This window comes from Ornithodoros turicata, chromosome 10, assembly GCF_037126465.1.
Source record: "Ornithodoros turicata isolate Travis chromosome 10, ASM3712646v1, whole genome shotgun sequence".
NCBI classification, from domain to species: domain Eukaryota; kingdom Metazoa; phylum Arthropoda; class Arachnida; order Ixodida; family Argasidae; genus Ornithodoros; species Ornithodoros turicata.
Window position 1 is genome coordinate 35,422,058 of NC_088210.1, and position 24,195 is coordinate 35,446,252.

Consider the following 24,195-nt stretch of genomic DNA (forward strand, 5'->3'; position numbering starts at 1 on the left):
GTGAGTGCACCACCAGAGGGGGCCACGCTCGACTGATAAGAACTGTTTTTCAAAGATAAAAGTCGGTGGCGTGAGGGATTCTTTTTCTTTGGCAAGGATTGTCACTACTCCGAAGGTATAGAATAAAACCTTGTTTTGTTACCGTAGTTGTCGACGACCCGGGATTGTGGGAACACAACTGGCGATGTCTGCTGCGGCCACAGCCACAACCGTCCGCCGACTGTGGGAATCGCGGCAGCCCCGAACATTTTCGTCGGGACGGCTCACACCGGAGACCGAACCCCCGTAATGTAACCACGGGGAACGGTCGCAGGCGGCGTTGGCTATCTGCCGAAAGACTGAGCGAACGGTCGCGCGACCTTGATCATTCAAAAGCTCGTTTTGCAACAAGTAATTAAAATGAAAAGTGGATACTCTTCAAGCAAGCAGCACAATGTACTGAAAGTCGAGTGCAATAGGGATGGACTGCAGGTGGAAGGCCTTGAACAGACCCGGGAAACTGAAGACATTCGTGAGTTTTAGTATACCGTTGATAAAGTTATCGTCTCTATCGGAACCAATCGCACTCGTGCGTGACTCAGAATCTTATCCACTGATTGGTTCCGGTTGATACGGTCACGTTATCAACGGTCTGCTAAAACTCTCTATTGATAAGATCCATACCGTCCACCCCTATTGCACTCGACTTTCAGTACATTGTGCTCCTTGGGTAGCTTCTTTTGCCTTTTCTGTCCGGGATAACATTCGGGACAGAGTTAACCAAGCATCGCTCTTCAAGTTTTGAGTAGAAACCACATCGCCCTTATCGACAGGGGAACACTCTCTCTTCTCGGCGACACTTGTTTACGAGCACTCCCTATCACGACATGTGGATGTCGCCCTACGTCTTGTTTCCAATGGCGTCATTTCAGCACAGACTGAAGTTGTTTCGATGGGAGCCGACGAAAGCAGCGCGTCGTTCAACTTCCCGGTCTAGCGGTGCCCGCATCATCTGCCACAAGTTTGCGCTGAACGTGCCCAATGGAGGATACGTTTACCACAGCTCACCACGATTTTTTCCCTTCACCGTGGCAGCGGACGCCTGCTCGACACAGCAAGCTGAGGCAGCGTCCAGCGAACCGTGTGGACTCACGACTGTCATTACATGATGGTCCTGCAGCCGTTTGACGGTATCTTCACGGAGAAACCCGGTAAGTCACCTGCATAGCATAGACAGGGGTGTTAACCCTAGCGTTTATTAATCCGCGATGATTGAGTGTGCATAAGCGTGCTATTGATGAAATGCTCCAAACCGGTTCAGTTCAAAGGTTCGTTTCCTGTCGTCTTGGCTCCGAAACGTGATGGTAAGGCAAGGTTATACGTCCACTTCTGTCGTCTTACTGCAGTAACTGTTATCCCTTCCCGTACCGATATACATATATTCCCTGGGGTTTTTTTGAAAATGCCCCGGAGGACGTCTTGAAGACGTCTTTGCCTGTTATATGGGGGTTCGTTTGAGTTCGTACGGATGCCTTGTGGCCTAATTCGCCTGCCAGTTTCCAGCGGCCAGTGGATACCGAAATGGGAAGTATAACTTCGCAATGGCTTACGTAGAAGATGTCTGAGCGATCCAACTCTTCTTGGTGGACATGGAGGGAGACGACCTACTAGATTATAACAACCATGTCATAATCCACAACCCCTATGAGGAGCCCGTCCGCACGATCCGCTAGGGGCGCTACTTATCGGCACGCGAGATCTTCATCACGATTGGACGATGGAAATTTGAATTCTGAACGCGCAGAAGCGTACGTACGACTACCGTAGCAGACGACAGCAATAGCTCCTATAAGAACGCGTAGAATGATGATGATATTCAACCTCAGAATGAAACATCTGTGGAATATCCATCGCTTGTACAGAGATACTAAGGTAAGCTGAAGTACAAAGTATTGTAAAAGTTGAGGATGATGAGTAGCGCCACCACTACCTTCCAAAAATGCGGCGCTGGGAAGGGGTGCCTATGACATGGTCGTGAGTGCACCGCCAGGGGGACGACGCAACACTGATAAGAACTGTTTTTCCAAACTAAAAGCCGGTGGGGTTCTTTGGCTGGTTACGGGCAATGATTGTCACTGCTACGAAGGTATGGAATTAAACCTTGTTTTGTTACTTGTTGACTTTGTGGTGCTGTGCCTTCTTTTGTCGTGGGACGCTCCGGTGTTGTGAGAACACATGTTTCCAATAACAGTCCACTTGCTTTGGGTCTTGAGCAGCGTCCAAGTTCCTTAATCTTAGCCGTTCCTTCCCAAAAGTTCCTTTGTGCTTTTCCTTGTTTTGTGAACCTTTGGCGCTATTCGCCTCGAGAAAAATAGAACAATTAAGTCGTAAGCTACGAAAAGCAACTTCTTTGCTGAGGAGGTTTTGCAGAAAAGCGTTTGTGTTCAGCGAACAATTTCAAAAAAGAAGAGATTCATCTCCCATATCGTGCGTAACTGACATTTTCCAGACCTGTCACGCTTTCGCTGGCATCTGCGAGGGAAAATGGCACCCAAATATTTCTTCCTAACTCCTTTTTAATTATCACATCTACTATGTGTAGCTTCTCAAGGGTGGGCGAAGGTGAATAAAGTTGGTAAAGAAGGTGAGGAAAGTTGCTATTCCTCAAAAGGCAAAGAAAAACAAATTCAGGATTGTTAGCACAGCAACTACATGAATGACGATGAGATGAGGTTTGCAAGAAACACTGGGAAATTCAGCAGCCCCTTCGTATGCCTTTCCTCATTCCAACTTAGCGTACGCTTTTTTGTGACACTCAGTTGTCTCGCGACGTAAACACCCAATTATTAATTTTATTCTTTTTGTGACACTTATGCTGTTCAGAATTGTCGCAAAAATGGAGTACGCCTTCCGTTTTCAACAAATCAGGGCAGATAACGATATCATTCGAGATTATGGTTGGCTAGGAGCGTGCTATGAGGTGACGTTTATTTTTAAGAGCGTATTCGATTGTCCATTAACACACACACAGAGACTGTCTCCCAATTTCAACAAATCGGGATAACACTCGGTCAACTGTGACGTGTTTCGTCGGGTGACCAGTAATGCACTACCTTGTAACGTGTTACTCTCTACCTCTGGTGCCTGATAACCTCATTTCATTTCTATGAAATAGAAATAAATTGAAATTGAAAGGCATGGAATTCTTTAAAAGAACGGAGAGAGCCCCAACTTGGGAAGGTGCGGAGGCTGTACAGCAGGCGTGCGAGGAGGATGTCCAAGGACAAATGGGAATTGCATATAAGAACGTCGTCCCAGCGATGATGCGTCGAGACACAGCCAAGGTGAGTTGTCACTTTCGTTTTCCGCGGAGTTGAGGAGATTCGTTTCTCCAAGTCATTCTTCCGTCTCTGCACCACACTTGCTTCGCCTTGCTAACGCAATAATGGAAAAAGTATGCGTCTTTTAGCCCGCACCTCAGAGCTAGGCAGACCGATCAATCTTTACCGTCTTCTTTGTAACGCATGTTATACCTCATGGTGACGGATAGAGGAAAACAAACAAACAAAAGAAATCACCCCCCCCCCCCCAAAAAAAAAAGAACCCTGCGAACCCCGGGATAGAGAGAGAAGAAGAAAAGCACGAAGAACGTTCTCACTGTATCAGGAAGCGTTAAAAAAATTGCTGACGAAAGCCGGGTCCGAGACTGTCCGACTGTCCGAGTTATGTGATCGCGGCACTGCTATTCCCGGATGTGCCCCGGTTTGGGGTGGTGAGTCACGACTAAATCGGACTGACTACTCCAGTAGAACTATGTATAGAAAAAAAAATAGTTCCTCCTAAATCGCCTCCATCCATCCTAATCTGCTTAGTTTAACGCTGCCATTAGAAGACACAAATTCACAAATTAGAAGACGCGTTAGAAGATCAAAATTTACGGGCAGGTGACCCGATTTCTTTCTTGAAAAGCTGAAGACCAATGCGAGTGTTTCTTCGTTTTCTCCACCTGTGGAATCTTTAATCGACGCACCGTCAGGTCTCAAGATAAAACGACGTGTTTTGTGGTAAATAGGGTAATGGCGGTTTTGAAAGCGCGCGTCTGACGTCAGATGTGTCAGACGTCGACGTTCCTTCGACTACGACATCTACTCTAGCAGACTAATGGACCACATACAAGGTATTTCGTTCTTGAAACTTGCATCATTTCTCTCTCTTACCGTACATTATGGCATTCGCATTGCAATTTTCAGCGAGAGCGGCGAGCGTCAAATTTGCATAAATCTTACGTTAATCCCCGTGATATTGCATTAGTCAACTCACCAGCACGATCGTGTTGCTGTGTGCCTCTTGTCCTTTTATTTCTCCTGCTGCCATTATACTTGAAGGGTGACATATCAACTACCCCGCTTTAGAACCCAGGTGGACTAACAAAATTAATGTCATACTGTGTCACCTATTTCTGAAGAATTCTCGTCGATCATATCGTAGACGGTGCACCACGACAGCAGGAGGACGAGATGCCCCCCTTTACGTATCATCAAGGTTGGCGGAACACAGAGCCAATTCTTCCGATAATTTTGCGTTCTCTTAGGACCCGGACCTTGTGAGCTCGCACTTTATTACGGTAATATTTTGCGTCCCAACAAAAGAAAGCCGCAACCAACTGTTATTAAAATGACGGAAACCGTGTCGTGCGGAAGAATGGCATTCCATCTAAACGGCTCTCTAAAGCCGACTCAGCCGTTTTCTTCACCGAAAATAAATTACTGTTTACAATTTCCAAGTGTTGGTATTGTACTGCAGGTGCCTTTTAATCCCATTTAGTGCAGGAATGTACAAATGTTTATGCCTTTTGACTGCGAGTAGAGCCACTGTGTTGTTCATCGATTGCGATAAGACAGTAACATTCAGTGTACAAAACAAACAACAACAGAAGTGTACAATCCGGCTCTATAATGGCTCTGCCGGGAGAAACTCAGTCGTCTTCAGCGAGATCCATTGTAACGAGCTAAAACCACAGATGGTTGGACTAATCTTTGCAAGTGAGAGGTTTTTATAAGTTGCGCCTCGTTGCTATCAAATTGCTCCCTTTGTTTACGCCAGCCAAGGGACCCGGCTTTCGTCAGCAACTTTTTTAACGCTTCCTGATACAGTCAGAACGTTCTTCGTGCTTTTCTTCTTTTCTCTCTATCCCGGGGTTCGCAGGGTTCTTTTTTTAGGTGTGTGTGTGTGACTAAATCATGCACACACGTGAGCAGTTTGTCAAAACTGCGATATTTCGTAGAGTGTTTACAGAAACACGCTAACAGACAACATCCAAAACTTAATGGCGCCATCTGTTCTGCATATTGCGTAAGCCTGCATGTGAAATACCTGGTTCTTTCGCATATCATATTCTGAGCAAGGTCACGTCGTTTCGTTTCTATTACATACGGACTGACATTTATATGAGATATTTCTTCTCTAGACTAAACAATGCGGTTATAGGTGGCACCGAATGAGTCTCGGCGATCAGAAGTTTCTTCCCTTACCGTTGGGTATAAACATACTCTGTTGAGGGTTATTTAGCCAGGGCGATGTTGTTTTGTATTGGTCGCTTCAGCTGGCTAACTCGCCCTCGGAAGCACTCAATGAATGATAGTAACAGCAGCCAGCCGATGCTTCGCGGTGCCCCGAAACGTTACCCAAGCTTCCCTTCGTACGCGATGGAGTTTCCCGGCTTTGAGAACTCAAACAGCAACAAGCACCGCAAGGCCCCACTGTGCTATAAACTCCTGCCAAGAAGAAAATGCAATGCCGAGAAAGAGAAAGTGGGAAAGGGTTATGTGATTTGTTCAATTCTTGAAACGTGTCTCGTGGGAGAATGCGTCAAGAAATTCATCGGGAAACATTCTTTTCTCCGCCATCTTGAGGACGACGCGAGCGCCTCTATGGGTAGTCGGAGATGTGAAGCCGAATCGTTATATGGGTCTCCGATGCTAACTCTAATGAGGTTGCGGTAAATTTGAGCGGCACTGCAATTCTCTTCAGTGCAATGCACCTGAGAAGAATGCTCGCACAGAGAATAACATGAAGGCAGGTGGATATTGGAAATCCAATGGATCGCAGAATGACGCCATTGCGGTTTCTTCTTCGTTCTGTCAATCTCCGCACATCTGAACAATATATGTAGAGTGATTACAGTTTGGGACAAATATTTGCGGAACACCGGGGCTCCATTGGAGCAGCAAACTGTAGCGGATACATACTGGGAGGCAACCGGTTACTCGTTTCTCATTCGATATCTCCCTTATAAGTCGCAGGGGGCCTCTCCGATGAAAAAATACGCCAGTGCAGTGTTCCGTAAACTTTTGTCCCAAGCTTGAAGCGACGCTTCTACCGCAGACATTCTAACACCGACATGAAATCAAAAACGAGAAAATCTCTCGTTTGTCTCTTCTACTTCTTTCCTCTATAATCACTCATACGAAATGACAGGAAAACAAACAAACAAGACTTTGGTTGCCTAAAGATGAGGATAGTCGTCTGCTTTCGATCAGTACATAGTCACCGAGTCTCAAGCGTGCTTCTAATTGGAGAAAAAAAAATCGAAACCAAGCGAAAATAATCTGTAAAGTTTTTCTCTGGCAGCGCCAGCGCGTAATTAAAGAAAAAAACGCGGTGTCGTAAGCAATGAATGAAAAGAACTTCATGGAAGCCTGAATAGGCAGCCATTTGTCTTCTGTTCATGCTGTCCAAAAAGGGGCCATTTAATTCAAGGGCAGTCGTAGGATGGCACCTTTTGTTGTATCCGTATTTATCTCTTTTATTTTACCGGTTCACTGTAGTCTGGCAGAGGCGATGAACCGAAGTTAATTGGGGAATCGTGTCTCTAAAACAAGCCAGGGCTTAGGCGTGCTCGTAGTATGTTTGTTTGCCACGTAGGAAAATAAAGATAAGGAAATCTACAACAGCAATCTTCCTTTTTGTAGCGGCCTAAGAATCAGATAAAAGTTTATCCGACGCTGCTGTCTCTGGTTGTGTCACTTAGATGAGATAAAAAAAAAGAACTGTTTGGACTCTGGTCGTTGAAGGATTATTTTCGATTAGTGGTGGAGACAACGATCATGTCTTAGACGTGCGCTCAGTCGAGTATGTCAATTTGCGATTTAAGGGGCTCTTTGTCGCATTAATACCGACCACGAATAAGCATCATCACCTCCATAAGGCTATACAGACATTATGGGACAACGCCCCTGACAAAATATTCAACAGCTGTCACAACGGCCTCAACATCACTCAGACTGCTGATGCCGGAAGAGAGCAACGAAAATGAAGGTTCGATGCGTGGTCGTGTTCCACAACAAGAAGACGGCTGTCAGTTTCGATGCGCGTTAGTTGCCTTCGCTATGCGTCGCACATGGTTACATACTATACGTCTTGCGTCATCCGGTAGCGCTCTATCTTGGAGCACGCTCGCCACATCTTTCTGAGCGCGCATTAGTGCAGTTTTCACTGGCACTGTTTATCCTGTTTTACCTAAGCTTTCAAGCGCTCCAACTAAAGCCACGCTTTCCATTGACGAATCTCGTTGTTGGTCGCTCCAGAGATGCTACTAAAGACAGACGGAGGTTTTCTACGCAACGTACTGTAAACGTGTTTATTAATTTTCACAAATTTCGCGATGACGTCAAAAGTTGTACTTGCAAATAAAGTGACAGACGAAATGAAATACTGGGTGAAACCTCCCCATGTCGGACATTCATGGTGCAGTCAAAACGTGTTGGACTTTGAGAATGGAGCGTAAAAAATAAACAAGAACCACGTTGTGTTGTCACAATAGGCGTGCTTATTAACTTTGCCTCATTAAACTGAACCCCTAAAAATAATGGACTCCTGCTTTGGACCGCTTAACCGAACGCACTAACTGCGAGTCCCTAGCTTGAATTGCCTTCGGTCTCCACTGAGGACATGTTGCTCCTGGAGTGATCAACATCTATGGTGACAGATGTTGGGGGCAGACCACGATTCCACGCTTTTCTTACGGTAATGTTTTGTCTTTCAGTGTGACAAGGCCGCGTAGAACGGGCGTATTTTCTCTGCCAGAAGTATTTCTATGGGCACTAGCGTTCAAAAATCGGTGATACATTCTCACGAGCTCTGAGGGCAATTATGATGTAGTGGGATGTCCCATTGGTTGAAGATGGTGAATGATGATGACGAATGTTGAGAGCTAACGCAGGAGATTAGGGCTCGATGAGAATGTGCTCTGATGGTAGCCGATTCCTCGCTTTCGGTTTCTGCCACTTTTCACAAAGAGTATTAACTTTGAGGCTCAAGTCGTTTATTACATATTATTCTGTGCCGTGTACGCCGAAATAAATTCTTAAATATAACGCATTAAAAAACCCACCTACCGAAATAAATGATGAAAAATCCACGCCTCGAAGATAAAAACTGCCAAAATAAATTATAGATAGGCTTCGGGAGGCAGTATTAATTTGAGGGCAACGCAGCGTTGTTTTCAATACAACGCACAATTGGAACGTTTATATCGACACTTGTACCATTATTATTCATTTGACTTCTAATAATAGCTGGAAGACGAGGCGCGTATACAAGAATATGGGAATAACAAGGACCGCTAAGGACTGATTAACCGCTCAGTTTTAAGAATTTGCGATGTCCCTGAAAGTCGTTTTCGGGAATGAACTGCTGGAAATAAATGCTTCGTGCTCCTCCATTGAAAAAAGCTGCATAAAATCCACACCCGCGAGCGAGAATGCCCAGAACGAACTTGATCTAACTTCAAGTTAAAATAATTCAATGTCGGTATATGTAGGGGCATTTTAACTTCCGAACCCCGATCCCTATGTGTTACGCTGCCTTTCATCACCAAGGATAAACTAACCAACATGCTGTTCCGAAGTGTCCGCCCTGCTGAGCCTAACGGTCGCTAAAGTATCACTTTTATTCGCAGCGACTTTCACAGACGTCGAAAACTCTTGAAGTTGAGCGGCTAATTAGTGTTTTAAATGCAGCATACCTTCTTGCGAAGCAGTCGACCATTTTTCGTCTGTGCCATTCTTGCGCCAGTAAAGTCAAATCGAGTGAAATCAAAATTTTCTGTTTCGCAATCTGGAATTTCGCAACCGTGAATATAGAGACCCTGCCGTACTATTTTTCGAAGCGGATCGACGTAGGGGAGCTTCAGCCAACCAGAGAGGATTTATTTTGAAGAGTTGATTTCATGGAGTGTATTTGTACGGGTTGATTTTGCCACCGTGCATAATCACAGCTTATTTTTGAAAAGTTATTTCGAAAAATGGATTTTCGCATGACTTCGTTGTTTTATTTTTAAATCGTTTATTTCGGCGTGTTGTCTGTTTTTTCCCTTTAGAGCAACGTAACTAGCAGCAATGAACTTTTTCATGACGAGTCCTCACGTCATTCCTGTGTGAAACTGCTTTCTTTCTTCACGCGAAAGAGATCAGTAGGCGAAGTGGGACCCCGTGCAGTTGGGGGTTGACGAACAAGGCACCATATGTGGAGATAATTGGCTAAAAAGGATTAGACAAGATGGGAAGACAGGCGCAAAGACTATAAAAACGGAGCATCGCCTCTTCTTGTCTTGTCTTTGCCCTTCTTCGAAATCCTGTCACAACAAGACATCACACAGCATCGGTCTGCCAGTGACACGGCTTGTTCAGGTGGTGTCTGGAACACGCGGGCCGCATGTGACCACCGAACACATGAAAGCTGTAAAAATTTGCTCCATTTTTCTTTTCTTTTCGACGCGATAAAGTTCATATTTCGCGGAAAGCCACTATTATTGATGTGGCACGTGGTGTACCGACGTACCCTACGCATTTCACCCAAGCAGACCTGAAGCAAGCAATTGGTACCCTTATGAGACGTCTGTGCAGTGAACATGGCGAAGAAGTACGTCGTTCCTGCGCAAGGTAGACCCAGATCTCAGTTTTTATATACCGTCAGCGCTTCCTCGACCCATCACGTCGCTCATCTACAGGCTTCGCCTCAACGTGCCATACAGTGGACGACTTTTGTTTAAGCTCGGCATGGTCCCGTCCCCCAACTGCGGTCTGTGTGATGTAGTTGAGGACGTGGATCATATACTCCGAGACTGCCCGAGGTACAGTGCACACCGTTGTACCCTCGTGTCATCGCTGGCCCGCCTGAATAATCGGAAAAAGTTGTTGGGTGCTGGCCAGCAAATCAGCTCATACCTGCGATGCGCGCATTTGTGCAAGTTCACGTCTCGACGTACCTCTTTGAGGCTCTTTGTTTTCTGTGCATTGAGATTCACACGTGGACTCTCCTGTACACTGTTGCTTTTGGTGCCATGTTTTGTGGAGATGTTTTCATCCATTCCGTTTCCAAATGTATATATTGTGTAGTTTCCCTTTCTTTTCTGAATAACGCGTCCTGGAGTAGCCAGTCTCGCGAGACTAACATCTCCATTTTTTTCTTTTACCAATCAATCACTATTATTGATCGCCGTGGTAAGAACCAAACCAAACAGGGCTGTTTGCCCGTCGACATGGCGGTCCAGCTACTAGCCACACTTCATATGGCTTGTCTAATAGAAAAACTCCGGGAAAAGGCAGACGCGTGGTTATTTCACATGAGCCGAAATTTGTATTAAATTACCTGAAAGAGCACTTTGACATGTCGCGACTGAACCGGAGCTCCCAAAAGTAACCGGATCTTACGTGCCAGCAGACTCAAACGTGATAAATAGGAATATTGCACTGTGGAAAAGGAGGCATCATTGGACCAGGAAACAGCCCATTTCTTCTGCGTCATATAGGAACGACACATCCCCCTTATGTGTGCAATTGCACGTGTCTCTCATGACGTGAGTCTCCATTTCATATCCGTCACCTTGGGTGGGTGTTGAAGCGAATGTACGTACACTTCTTTATCGCGCAGAAAAGGATGTGCAATATTTATCACAAATCTTATGTGTCGTTACGCACATTTTGCTAGGCGACTCGGTTTGTTAGCTGCCACTAACAGCAGTTTCTCCGACAAGACTAAAACCAGTACCGAGGTTTTTTTGTTTGTTTGTTTTTTCCACGAGTCGTACTCCGCTTCCATGAAGGTACTACGTCGACCTCTGACGTCAGACCTTAACGTCCAATGGGACCCACTCACTCGTCATAATCGAATCAGTTTCGTCCGCTATTCACTTTACTGCACTGATGAAAGACTTCACTTTGGGCGTCACAACCCCTTCAGCAAATGGATTCGTTCACTTCCCGCTTTTTACAGTTTGTACGCGGGGTAACCTTGGGTGGAATTGGCTCTTGGTATACACACAAAAGAGCTCCACCCATTTCCTCCTTGCGCAGCGGAAGCCAGCATTTCCGTCCGCCTATCAAAGCCAAACACGTCATATCGGAGAATCATCGCAGAATGACGGCGAAAAAAAATACGGAGCCGCAACGTAAATACCGTCGACGTCACTGTCTCTACGTTACTCGTTGGAACGAGTTGAACGACACCAGCACTTGATCAAACTCCGTCCGATGCAGGTTTTCTTTGAATTGGGCGCGCTTTTTCGGGGAAGTCCCGCTTAGATTACGGGAATTCCCGCGATTGTTTAGTCCACTCGCAAGTTTCAAACTGCTTGCCATTTGCCTCTCGCCAAAAGACCGCGTCGATCGATCTGTGTGCGCCTCACGTAGTACACATGTGGATGCCACAGACTTCTTTAGGCTTGGAGACTAGACCGAGATCGGTAAGCTTTTTCACTTACGTTACGGAATCACTTGTTAGGTTGCAAAGAAACTTGATTAGAGGAACTTGTTAGGTCTGGATTCAAGAAGACCTGGAAAGGGATTCCTCTGGAAAATATTGGTCAGCTATGTAGATACACTATATAAGAACTTGCTCTCATTGAGTCGTTCTTTGCTTTGATCGCCCTCATTACGAAGATGCTATACTGAAGATTCATTTTTAGAGGCATTTTCTCTTCCCTCACTCACTCACTCACTCACGGGATATTCCCTTTCCTAGTCTGCGCGAATACCGACTTACATGACAGCAGACATCGATGACGGGAAGAGTGTCACGCTTACGAGAGCCAATCCATAAGCCTCGAGGCTCTACGACGCGTTGTTGAAAGAAACATATCTGACAAAAGGGTGCAGGCCAGCTGGTACATGGTGAAAAAAATTTGGAACCCGAGAAAGGGACAGAGGAGGGACTGTCCCAAATTTTTTTCAAACATATCTGAATACATAGTGTCAACCCTTTTGCGTGATTCTCTCAGTGGAATCCTTCCCATGACCATGTATACCCTGTTGCTTTTATATTGAGCGGAAATTGTTGTCCTAGCACTTACGCAAAAATAGCTCAAAATTTTCCTTTAACTACTGAATTTGTCATAGCTGAGAAAATGATTCCTTTCTACGTGGGTACCAGCACGTGGGTGGCATATAGTACGTGGTTAGGATGATCGCTTTCCACTCCGAGACCGGGAGGGTCCCCGCTGGCTGTTCCGGCAAACGTTCCGGACGAAGTCTGCCCAGGACGCGTCTGTACGCCGCTCATAGCCACAGCTCGTCGAACCGTTCCTATGTTCGACGGATTATGTACCAACCTGCCTATCTCTAACGTATAGCCACAGTTGCTTTGCGGCGCTAACACGAACGTATATACGTGGGTATCGTACTGAGACTTAGCGCAGAATTATACCTTCTGAAACCGCGAGCCAATTATCGGAACAGCATACGTGGCTTCTTGTTTTCACGGGAAAGTCATTCGGTATAAAACATACGGTTGGCTATAGCAGCGGGCGGTCAAGTTCTGCGAAAAAGATATCTACCATTGCGTGCATTTCCCCAGTAAAGGACCGTCTCATTACAGCTGCTTCCAACGTGAAATACTGTTGGAGAACTATAAAGTTTCGCGCTTCCTTTAGAAAATTCCTGGATTGTTCACTGGCGGTTGACTACGTAATGAGTTCATTTATAATAGGAAATGTGCATTCGAAATAAAGCCCATGTATATATATATTTTTTTTCTCTCTCACTCATGCAATTACTTTTGTGGAAACCAGCGCAACCTAAGCATGCGTGCTAGAGTTCAAGTAGGGGTGAACGAAATAACTGTAATTAAAGGGACACACTCCTAGCCGCACTGTGAGAATAAGTTTAATCATCTCAATGACAAGGATCAAAACTCGCTCGCTCCACATGAAGCACGCGGTGTCTGAAACCCCTTTTTTAAACCGGATATGGACAACAGGTGTGTAATATAAAGAGCGGCGAGAAAGTGGGCGAGCTGGTGATAATTGATCTTCATAACGAACCCTGAGACTGGGCAGGAGTCTCAAACACAGCTGAAAGTTTATTCTATCCCACACAGATATATACATCAAGGGCGAAAGGGAGGGAGAAAAGCGGAAAGAAACATTTTCGACCGCTCCGTGTAGGAAACAGAAGGACTGCTAATAACAGACGTACATATCTATAAAGTTTCCCGTAGAATACGTTTCATTGTTTTTCTCCTATTTAGTGTGTTTTTCTCCAGTCTCAGGGTTCGTTATGAAGTGTAATATAGTTTGCGCTTGGTCACCATTGTCACCCAACTGGCATAAAAACAACTAAATAAAATTGAAAAGAACCCCGGTTAACAATCTGCGTTTGAAACTCCAATATCCAGAAACCTGAACATCTGATCCGAGAAATCTTTACCCGACGATGTTCATAAATTCCCGGCTACTCATTGGCCGTGCGAAATAATGGCGAGAATGAGACTCATCCATATTGTTGTGGCGGTGATATATGGAGGTAAGGGATACGAGACACATATTGTTTCTTCCCATTCCTCCAGAGACAACGTAATCGTTTTCTTCTTTATTTATGTTGGCCTGTCAGTATCCGTCAATACCTCGGTTCACCAAATGCCTCAAAGGGGTTACCAGTAGAAAACCGACATCCATCACTGTCAGCTGCCCCATTGGGAGCGGTCTCTGAGAACCGACAAGAATGACCTACTGATAACACAGGATGTGCGCACTGCAGGAGTACCAAGGACCATGTGTTTGGAAGTTAAATTTGTTTACATTCCGGATCGAGTGACCTCCGTAATATGCCGCTAAAAAGAAGCTCTATGACGAAAGATTAAAAAAAGCCATTCCGATGGTCCATCTATTTTCGAGCTCGACAAATAAGGAAAAAGTTTCCTTCTCACATGTGTCCTCGAATTATGTTCTTCTTCTTGCATTCTTTTGAAAGGATGTCACGTCGGCTCACACTAGTTACACGAGAACTTTCCAAGAAAAATATCAGTTTCCTTCGCTGTTTCGTGGCACGGGTAGGGAAATTCTTTCTCAATTTGCATAGAGCACTTACGATACGGGTTTTGCATAGGAAACATCTTTCTCTGTGACCGTCTAGAAGCTGCTGAAACAGACACGTAAGAAGCGCAAGATTATATCGACAAATACTCCGAATGTGTACATATGAGCGCTATCAAGTAGAGCCAGTTGTTGCAATGTGACCCGAGGCGTCCTGACGAAGACGACCCATTCAACTTTACGTCGGTGATGATTCTGTAAACGAACGCCGGCGCATGTGATCTCGTTTCGCAACAACTGGACCTTTATATATATATACACACATACCGTTTCTCGCAGTAATATTAGTCGCGTTCCGGCGATATTGCTCTATTTACCACCACGTGCAGTTGCGCATAGTAGCAGTAACAGAGAACAGAAACATTATCGTCCCAGCTCCCGTGGGGTAACCCTGGGTTTTTCGGCAGACTTTCCAAACGAATAGTTCCCCTTGAAGTCGGCCCAGGACGCATACTTCCACGTCTGTATAGCCACAATTGCTTCGCGGCGCTAACACACACACTATGAATAAAGGCAATGAAAGGCGTTCATTCCCTACACGAGAAAGATGGGCTCCATAGATAAAGTATGAGCTTGTGGATGACATCTAATTTCTTGTCGGATGGCGCTGACGACCACAAATTTAAAGCTCAAAAGATATTTCATACTGTAAAGCAACGTCATTAAATACGCGAAATATAAATGTTTTCATTACCTCCTGAAGGTTTGGTATACTATACGGCCAGCGGTTTGCCTTTATATCCATTCCATTAATATCCATAGGCCTAGCTGTATAGCAACCCTATTAGAAAGAAGAAATATCGCCGGCTCTTCCTTTAACAATGGTACTTTTTTCTTGGCACACTTTCAAGATCCAAGTCAGCCGCTAACTATTTTCCTCGAGGACTCAAACAATGGATGCATTCATCGGACGTCGTTACGCCAAACTGTGGGATCCGTGTTTATGTCACGACATGTACATTCCTCTTTAGGAGTATGTCAAGGAAACCACCTACAGAGTGGGGCATTTTCGCGGAGTATCTTAATTGTGAGTAAAAAGTAGCTTTGGTGGGCAACGACGCCTTTCCTGGACAGGTTCAGTTTGTATGTGTTGTCGTTTTTTGTCCCCTATAGTCTCGGGTTTTTAAGTGATGGATCTATACCAGCAGCTCGCTTGCTATCCTGTCGTTATCAGTTAAGTTACGCTGTTAGATCAGAGTTGTGCCTAACTCGTTATAAGTAACTCGTTACTTAGTAACGGTTACTTTTTTTTTGTAACGAAATAGCGATTCAGTTACTTTTTAAAAATGGTAATAGTAACGGAATCAGTTACAAAAATTGGTAACTCATTACTGGCGTTCCTTTTCTTTAGCGCGGGGGAGCACATTTGGGCACTCCGTGTGGCGGGCGCAGTGCGTGACCCACGACCACACTCAGAATATCAGTCCCTCGCTGGAGGCTCATTGTTGGCTCTCCGACTATCACTCCTTCCCAAGAATGGGCACCAATTGTGCTATGGCTGCAAAAAACGCGTTTCGACTTCTAGCCTTTTCTTGTCTTTGCTAAGCTTCTGAACGCCCTAAATTATGACGCAGCCCCTCGTCTGTTTTTGGGAACCGTTGGTGATCGGTGTTTTCATAATATCCGACCACCCCCACTTCGGCAGCAGATGTCTTCACACGAAAGAGAACGAAGATCACTTATGTAAATTTCGAGTATCAGCTTCTTGTGAAGTGCAATTCCTCATTAATAATGAGTTGAAGGCAAGTGACGGCATGTTTGTTGGCTCCTTTAACTATGCGGCGGTAGCGTAAAAGTAACTCGTTACCTCTGAGTAACGAGAATTCGTTACTTTTTTATGTTGGTAACGAGTAGCGTATTTAGTTACTTTTTTGTGAAGTAACGCGTAATGGTATTTAGTTCCTTTTTTTGGCAACGGGCACAAGTCTGTGTTTGATGTAGCGATAGTATGTGGCCCCTCCTCTCGTTTACCTGCCGACCGACGCAAATCGTGCAAATCCGAGGAGAAAATAATATATAAACCAGCGTGGCCAAAGTGCGCCTATCTACACTACTAGGCATATTTCGCAAAGACAACACCAAGAGAGAATGGCACGACGCCAAACTTGCAACCGTTTTCTATACATCCGTGTATAACGCTTCGGAACACTTTTTTACTGCACCGGGAAATACGGGTAACGAACGTCCAAGTCAATTATTTGGCGCAATCGGGCGAGTCTGGTTACGCCACTGGTGGCTTTAATGTAGTGTGCCGCACTTCATGGTAAAGTCAATACTATATGGAATTCGTGGGAAAATGCGCAGGATTAATTCATTTAATAGATTTATTAGTTTTATGGAGTGTTCATTCTTACTTAGGCCTACGAAGCTCGGTTGCCTTCAGGTTCTATTTTTGACGCAAACTGACGTGACCGTGAAACCTGTCTCGTTCACCGTGTTTGGGACTTACTCTGATTACTTTCAAGGTGAAAGGAATCTTGATGATGAAAGAAAGATGGTAGCTTCAAGGACACAGGCTGTTGTCGTACAACCTTTCGGTTTGTCTATAGCCATAGTTGCTTCGCGGTGCTAACTTGAGTCGCTAACCCGAAAAGTTTGCGAAAGATACCGTTCCATCGTGTGTTTTCCGTGCGCGCTCAATCACCACGTGGGAGCCAGACAGAAATAAATGAGGTCCATCGAATGAAGGGTCGACCTTGCGGGCAGAAAGTAAAAGTAGGATGACTGCGGCCTTGGAAAGTGTTTACATAACTGTTCTTGCTTTTCTTTCCTTGCTTTTTTCATGCTAGCGAGGCAGTTGTGTGCCAACTGGTTCCCCTACCAGTTTAGCGAGATATGTTTTAGAGAATCAAGTTTTGGTTTCGGTTTCAACATAGAGTGATGGAACGTTCGAACGTTATTAGTTCGAACGAATTTTATAGTCGAACACGTCCAGTGTTCGACTATAAAATAAAGGTTGTCTGTTTGCGCGTTTGTCTTTTATTTCTGTTTGACTCAATTGCACTATCACTGGTAGAAGAGTACCGATATTTCGTAGATAATGCGCGCTTATGTTAGAATGCAAAGTTGATGACGATGATGATGATACTCTCTTCTCTCGGCACTTCCACGCCGCGCGCCAGGGGCTCAGGTGCGACCACGAGGGCCAAGGACACCACCTAGGACAAAACATTGCCTTTGAAATTCTTTATTACTGTATATACAGGGTGATTCATTTTAATCGATAGTTTTTGCCGATTAGTGTATTTGTATTCCAAGCTTTTCCATGGCCTGGGGCCAAGCTTTTCTTTGGCATTGGGGCTACAAGATGAGGAAATTAAGTTTCCGGGTGGAATCCTGAATTAGTTTATTCACTAATTGATGAAAATAGACACGTATTGTTATATTGTATCGTTGTATGTGTGATATTAGACCTCTTGCTGCGCGAGAAAAAAATTCCCCAAGTTACTCACTTTCGTTTGTTTTTTTTTTAGTTCTTGTGCTGCGCGCTTCCATTGAGCAGTTTAATTTTTAGCTCATATTTTAGGCTTCTCAGATGAGAATACAAACACGCGGGAGGAACCATTTCATACTGGAAACGAATGCTCGAGCACGACACCTCAAATACAGTCTGTAAAACGACCTTTTCTCACGCGAAGAAAAAACGTGCCAAACCGAATTGCTCAGCGAACACGAAAAGCTGGGGGACAGATGTCGTCAGAGGCGGGTATATACTGGGCAGTTTTGCGGGTACAAATCTAATGTCTCTGCAGGTGCGGGTAAAATGCGGATAAACCCGTATTCCTCGTAGCCACTCAACTAAAATTTCGCCATTCTATAACTGATGTAGTGATTTTACTGGCATTCTCCGCAGTTTTCAGCTAGAAATAACCACCTGACATTTTTTCGCGTGTTCACCGAAATCCTCGACATCGAACGTGAAGCGAAAAAGGATGCGTTTGTGGGAGTTCATCTGTCTGTGTTCAACTGAACTAGAGTTCGGTTCACAATATCATAGTCATTCGTCTTCCCACGCGGACACTAACAACACAACTTCTCGTGTATCTCAATGGAGGAAAGAAACAAAAACGAAACCGATGTTTAGGCTATAAACGTAATTTTCTCATCTCATCTAAACCGACTCTCGCTAAAACGTAACGCGTCGCCATTTCCCCAAGAACGTTATTTTCCAAACCGAGGTTCGCTAAACGGATATGCTCCGGTGCCAACTTGAAGGAGGTCTCCCGGAAAAGCCTCAGATAAGTGCCACGCGTTTATATGTAGCCATAATAATTAAGGCACAAGTGCAGCTCAAGCTTAAACCACCCCACTTTCACTTACGCAATCTTGGGATCGATAAACGTCAGAAACCACTGTCTCTGTATCGCTCTGGACAGTACCTGAAAGGGCAGTTGACGTCGGATTTTCTGTCCATGTTCTGCCCACAATATTAACGAACCATAATTAAGTTTGCTTGTTCCAATAACAGCGGAGGAATTCAAAATATCCGGTTGAAAGTGGTGCAGAGGACAACGCGTATGAATACAACAATAACGCTCACGTTCCTGGGTTGACCTGTGAACAAGGTTTTTCCCACAAACCGGAACAACTTCCTTACGTTTGTTCTTTAGAATAAAAAAGAAACCAAGTACGCATAGTCAGAGAGAATGTGCAGACAACCTGCTTGCGGTATGGCGAAATCCTTCTTTTCAAATGAATGTTCATTCCAAGAGTCAAGAGCGTACTATTTTCCGATGCGGACATAGAAAGCTCCAGCTGTCCACTAATCACATATAGGTAAATTGTTAGGTAGGTAAATATAATAAATAAAATAGGTAAAAACCGTTGATTTTGCGGAGTTTTTCTCCTGCGTATTTTGACGCTGTGGATACCTACACGATTTAATTTTAAATGTAAATTCTGGAAGTTTGATTTTAAGAGATGTACTTTTCGACGCTTTTCCCTATTCTGTACAAGCTAGCCAAAACCTTGCACCCCAGAAATAAGTAAATTAAATTTAAAAACGAAAGATTCTTTTTAAATTGTCTTTTCCTTTTAGCGACACCTCCTTTAGTTCTCAGTCGGATCACGTGGGACCCTTTCGGATTAGCGACTCTCGTTTTAATTGGAGGTGACGGTAATGTAAACAATTGAAAATTAGAACGTTGTAAGGGGATTATTGTGTACAGTGAATAGGTACTTACATGAGCTTTATGAAAGGGAGCGCGTGGCATTCTGTGGTGAAGTGGAAAGGGCGTGGTTCACAGAGCACAGCAACAAGTGGCAACGGAGGTTATGTGCTACGCGCTTACGTGTTCCCTTTCATAAAGCTTACCATAGTACGTATTATCAAATAAAGTACTTTGGTCGTGCACGTTAGCTTGGAGGAACAATTATTATTCAACAGAAGATGGCGATCCGTTACCAGATGAAGGATGGACATGACAGCATTCACGTGTTCTTTTTTTATTCGGATAACGAGTTTTATTAAGGTCTGGCTAACCTCGACACAAATGTCAGGCATAAGCGGGTAGACGATGGCCGATAACCGCTGTGCCAGTCGTTTATTTGCCGGGGCTAGTAATCGCCGAATGAACGGACGCTTTCAGACATATGTCCGTTCCAAGTCTGCCCAGGACGCGCATCTTCACCACCAGCACCATGATGAGTGGTATCCGTGGCGGTTGTGTTGATGACGCTTCTCTACCGAGTGTTTCACGAAGGTCCCGCAGTTGAACGCTTCGTAAACAGCTGGTGCCATTGAAAAGCTTCCTTTTCAGTGAGGATACCGGCCAAGAACCGACAAGTGCATGGGCGGCTCACTTGCATACGCTCATTAATTAAACTCCTAACGTTTGACTTCGGACGTGTTCGGAACCTTCGTTTTACCGACCGTAACCTCTAGCGTCGGCCAACTTTGTGATTTTTAGAGTAATTATCTTCAGTTTACATACTTCTTGCGCTCTTTCGTTCAGCTATCCGGCCAATTACGTATTCACCCCGGGGTGACGGAAACTAAGAAACCCCTGCAGAGTGGGTCTTTATCGTGATGACGACGAATGCACCGAAGCATCTCTTCTCCTTATCTTCCGTCACCCCGTGTGTGAACCAGGCGGATGAACACGGCAGCCGGTTGGCTGAACGAAAGCTCCCGCAAGAAATTCGTAAACCGAAACTAAGTAATTGCTCTAAAAAATCACTGAGTGTCGACGCCCGTTTTTTTTCTGGAATGGCCTTTCTTTGAGTGTCCCGCTGGATAAAACAGAGAGCATTCGACGTAACATTTAAAAGTTGGAGGAGTTTCATTAAATGAATGAGTGAATATAAATGAGCCGTTGGCCGATGTCTCAGGGACCTGTTTTGGAATTATTGAGCCCTTCGTGAAAGTGGCTCCAAAAACCGCTTTTCTGAGTCGGGTGTACCCGTCCCTGGATAGCACGGCCTGAGCTCGGGCTACCTATGACCGGCCCAAGAATTTCTGGGCTACTCGGCCTAGTCGAACCGGCTGTAAAAGTTCAACCCGTGCAGTGCTCTAGCGGGTATCACGCGCAGCGGGTTACCGGTACAAATTTACTTATCCACGCTCATCACTAATGACCGACTCTCAGCAAACGCAGCGCCGACATTACACTGTGCATTTCGCTTTCATTATTCTACATTAGCACCGCGAAACAGCTTTGGCTATAAGCGACATACAGAAGGAAGGGAGGAATCTCCATATTGCGACTCAAATACGACTACGCGAGCTTCCGAGCTGGAACGCCGCATTTGAACCAAACTCTGCTTCAATAGAGGGAGTCACTGAGTCACGTAACTGACTAACGTTTGTAAAAAAATAATAATAATTCAGTTTTAGCAACCGTTCATCTCGGGTCAAAATTAAGCAGCGTTGCTTTCTCCCCCGCCCAGAACAACCACTCATGCATGACACAACTTATTTGATTTCGCACTGACTGATTTCAGAGAAGCATTCGATACTATCAGCCATAATATGTTTCACTTCACCTAACGCCATTGATCCTCGATTGGACTAAAGATTACCTGAGTTGTAGGGAACAATATTCAACTGATATGACATTCGAGCGTCCCACATGTTATGTCCACGTCCACTTGGAAAATGGTCTTGCCATTGACTCGTTTGTCAGGGTATTTGGGGATATAGCACGCTAGACAGCAAATGATGTCAAGGTACATCAAAGCGATCTTTTCAGCGGTGGAAAAGCTGGAGCATGGCGTTAAATATTAATCATTCAGTATATTATTGCTTTTACGCGCACACTGCATGTCCTAAATTACAAACTGAATGGAAAGGTCATTCAAACCATTGAAGACTGCAATATCTAGAGGTTATTATTGATAAAAACTTGAAACTTGAACATGTTGCTGCTATTGTTTCTAAAGCTAGTAAAAAACCTGAGACCTCTGGTACAAAATTTTGTCATATGTCAGTCATATGTCCGAGTGTGGGACTCTTCTGAACCTGCAGACGACGCTAGGATTCGCCCCACTCGAAAGACTGAAGGATGGCGGCTCGATTGAACCTTCTTTGAAATATTTATTTTTAAAGAAACTTTCTCGTGTATGAATTGGAAACATTATCTGTGCAGGTGAGAATGGTACTCTTCCTCCTCCTCCTCCTCCCGTTTCTTCCCTGGTCTGGAGCCGTCGACTACATCCACGACCCCGTCCAGTATCAAGCCATCGCTACCGATACGGGCGCCTACCACTTCGGTTACAACACGGGCGTCCTCGGAGCTCACTCTTTCCATGAAGAATGGCGAGACGAGAACGGCGAGGTTCACGGACGGTACGGCCTCACCGACCCCAACGGTAATCTGCGCATCGTCACCTACACCGCCGGCCGCGATGGTTATCGCGCCGTCCAGACGATCCAACCAGGGAACGGCGTGCAGCCCCGGCAGAGACCACAACCGGGATCAGGAGACGTTCTAGTCACTCCGGGAGCTAAAACTGGTGCCACAGTGTTTCCTGGACGCTACCGGCCTACAACTCCTGCGCCTGTCGACGATGAGGATGACAATAACTACCGTAACGCCCTCGGTGATTACCATCAGGGCGACGTGGTCAGACCTGGAGGTGTAATCGGAACTCCTTTAGCCTCACCAAAACGATCGGTGGGTCCGCCGGAATCTCGTCGCTTTCCTTTTGTGTCGCGGACACCCCTTCCGTTCAATGACATTGGGGAGCCTTTGCCGCCAGTCTTGTACCACAGAGGCGTACCGTACAGACCTACGGTATACCGCAATGGTGTGCCGTACACAGGCAGTGCACACGGACTCTTTGTGCCGGGAAATGTTCCACGCGAGGGATTAGCAGTCGGGCTGCAGAGGTTTAACCGAGCAGCAGACTCGAAGGAGGTATCTCCCCCTGAGAAGAAGGAAGAAGCATAGGCTTGTCTTCTGGGCACATTTGTGGCGGTAGGATGCGCAAAATGGACGCTTTTATTCATTCATACTTCCTAATTCCTTGTTCATGAGTACAACCGCCGAGTAACGCTAGATAGTTCCAGTAATTCCAGCCGTTCAAATCCTAGTTGACGATGGGTTCCCAGACGCACGCTCAAGTGAGGGAACCTTTGTGCCGGTCCACTGTGTCGTTACGGGTAATGCGACCCAAATACGTATACCGTACTTGTGCCTTCAGCGGCCTGCTGCGCGATTTAACTCGCTTTATAGGTGTTTGTATTTTTGTGAACGGAAACACGGTGGAAAACGCAAGAAAAATGTGTTATTTATCTACCTTACGCAGCTATTATGAATGCGTTTATTCTTTGATGCGCTGTTTGAGGCACGCACAAAAAGCACGAAGAACGCGGGGATATGGCTGCACTCATGGAGTGAGTCATTGGACCCGTTCTATGGCTTACGTGACTATGTTGGCTAGATATGGGTCTGCAACGGTACTGCGCCTGACGGATATGGGAATATGCAAGACGAAGCTAATTGTCACTCATTCATTACACCTCCAGGACATGCAGTAATGATGCTTCTGCGACATAAACCATTGGGTAGAGCCGACCCGTTCTCATTAGCGGCACTGTCGTGCAAGTGCGTCGCTTCCAAATACGACGCGCCGAACATATCCGAGACAACGTGCTGGTGCTTCATTGAACCCGCTGCAATTACTTTCGACTCTATTTATTTGCTGTAAAACGCTTTCCTGCCCGACGTCGTGGACTGATGATGTCACGATGTAATGTGAAATATGGACTAACATACTATGTTGTTCACTGTTATGTGTCGTAAATTATAGAAGTGACAATAAACGAGTTCCTGGAAATATCTTGCATTTAAGTGTGACAAGAGCTTCGACAGAAGAAAAGATAAGGGAAATCAATTGACAGATAATTCCATACCTGCTTACTACGAAACGAACAATGTGGCCATTGCTGAGCTGAAGAGGGGACTGGAAGAATACTGGAGGACATTCCTGTGGAGCCACCTTTCCAGTATGCCAACGGGCAGTTTGCTCACAGTACCTGAGAAGTGTGGCACTACGACTGGGACGAGGACACGTGAAACCGGTACAAATAGGGCACTGCGTTTTAGGGTAAAACCTGTTTTTACCCACCCCCAATTTGCATCATCATCACGTGGAGCAAAAACCCACAAATGAACTCTGCAAAGTGCCAATTGAGCCCCCGGCCCTTAAGAACACTAAGCATTTTACTTTCAGCACAGCAGTTCTGCATCTTATGTCAATTTAAACTGTGTGAAGCTCTTTTTTTTTTCCACTACTTCCACCCGATATCAGCTGATTTTACCCTGTTTTACGGCTACTCAGTTGAAACCGGATCTTTACCCCCCGGACTTAAAAAAAAAAAAACATAAAACCCGAAAACACAAACG

At 45.2% G+C, this 24,195-nt stretch overlaps 1 protein-coding gene across 6 annotated transcripts; it reads left to right on the forward strand.

Moving 5' to 3' along the window:
• Positions 1-670: 670 nt before the first annotated feature.
• On the forward strand, positions 671-23,628 carry LOC135370040 (uncharacterized). 6 transcript variants are annotated; one of them, XM_064603712.1, is made up of 3 exons: positions 671-1,190; positions 3,194-3,323; positions 21,934-23,628. In XM_064603712.1, the coding sequence occupies exons 2-3, from the start codon at positions 3,267-3,269 to the stop codon at positions 22,735-22,737; spliced, it is 861 nt and encodes a 286-aa protein (XP_064459782.1). In that variant the 5' UTR covers positions 671-1,190; positions 3,194-3,266; the 3' UTR covers positions 22,738-23,628. The 6 variants fall into 6 exon arrangements, with proteins under 6 accessions (XP_064459782.1, XP_064459786.1, XP_064459781.1 ...); XM_064603711.1 differs by lacking the exon at positions 671-1,190 and adding an exon at positions 1,447-2,125; XM_064603716.1 differs by lacking the exon at positions 3,194-3,323 and having other exon boundaries at positions 674-1,190.
• Positions 23,629-24,195: the final 567 nt, after the last annotated feature.

What these genes read in the sequence shown, in the direction of transcription:
- LOC135370040 (XM_064603710.1), top strand. Translation starts at nt 3,177, where the DNA reads ATGGAATTCTTTAAAAGAACGGAGAGAGCCCCAACTTGGGAAGGTGCG. An exon ending in TGCGTCGAGACACAGCCAAG is followed by an intron (nt 3,324 to 21,933) that starts GTGAGTTGTCAC and finishes TTATCTGTGCAG; the next exon opens with GTGAGAATGGTACTCTTCCT.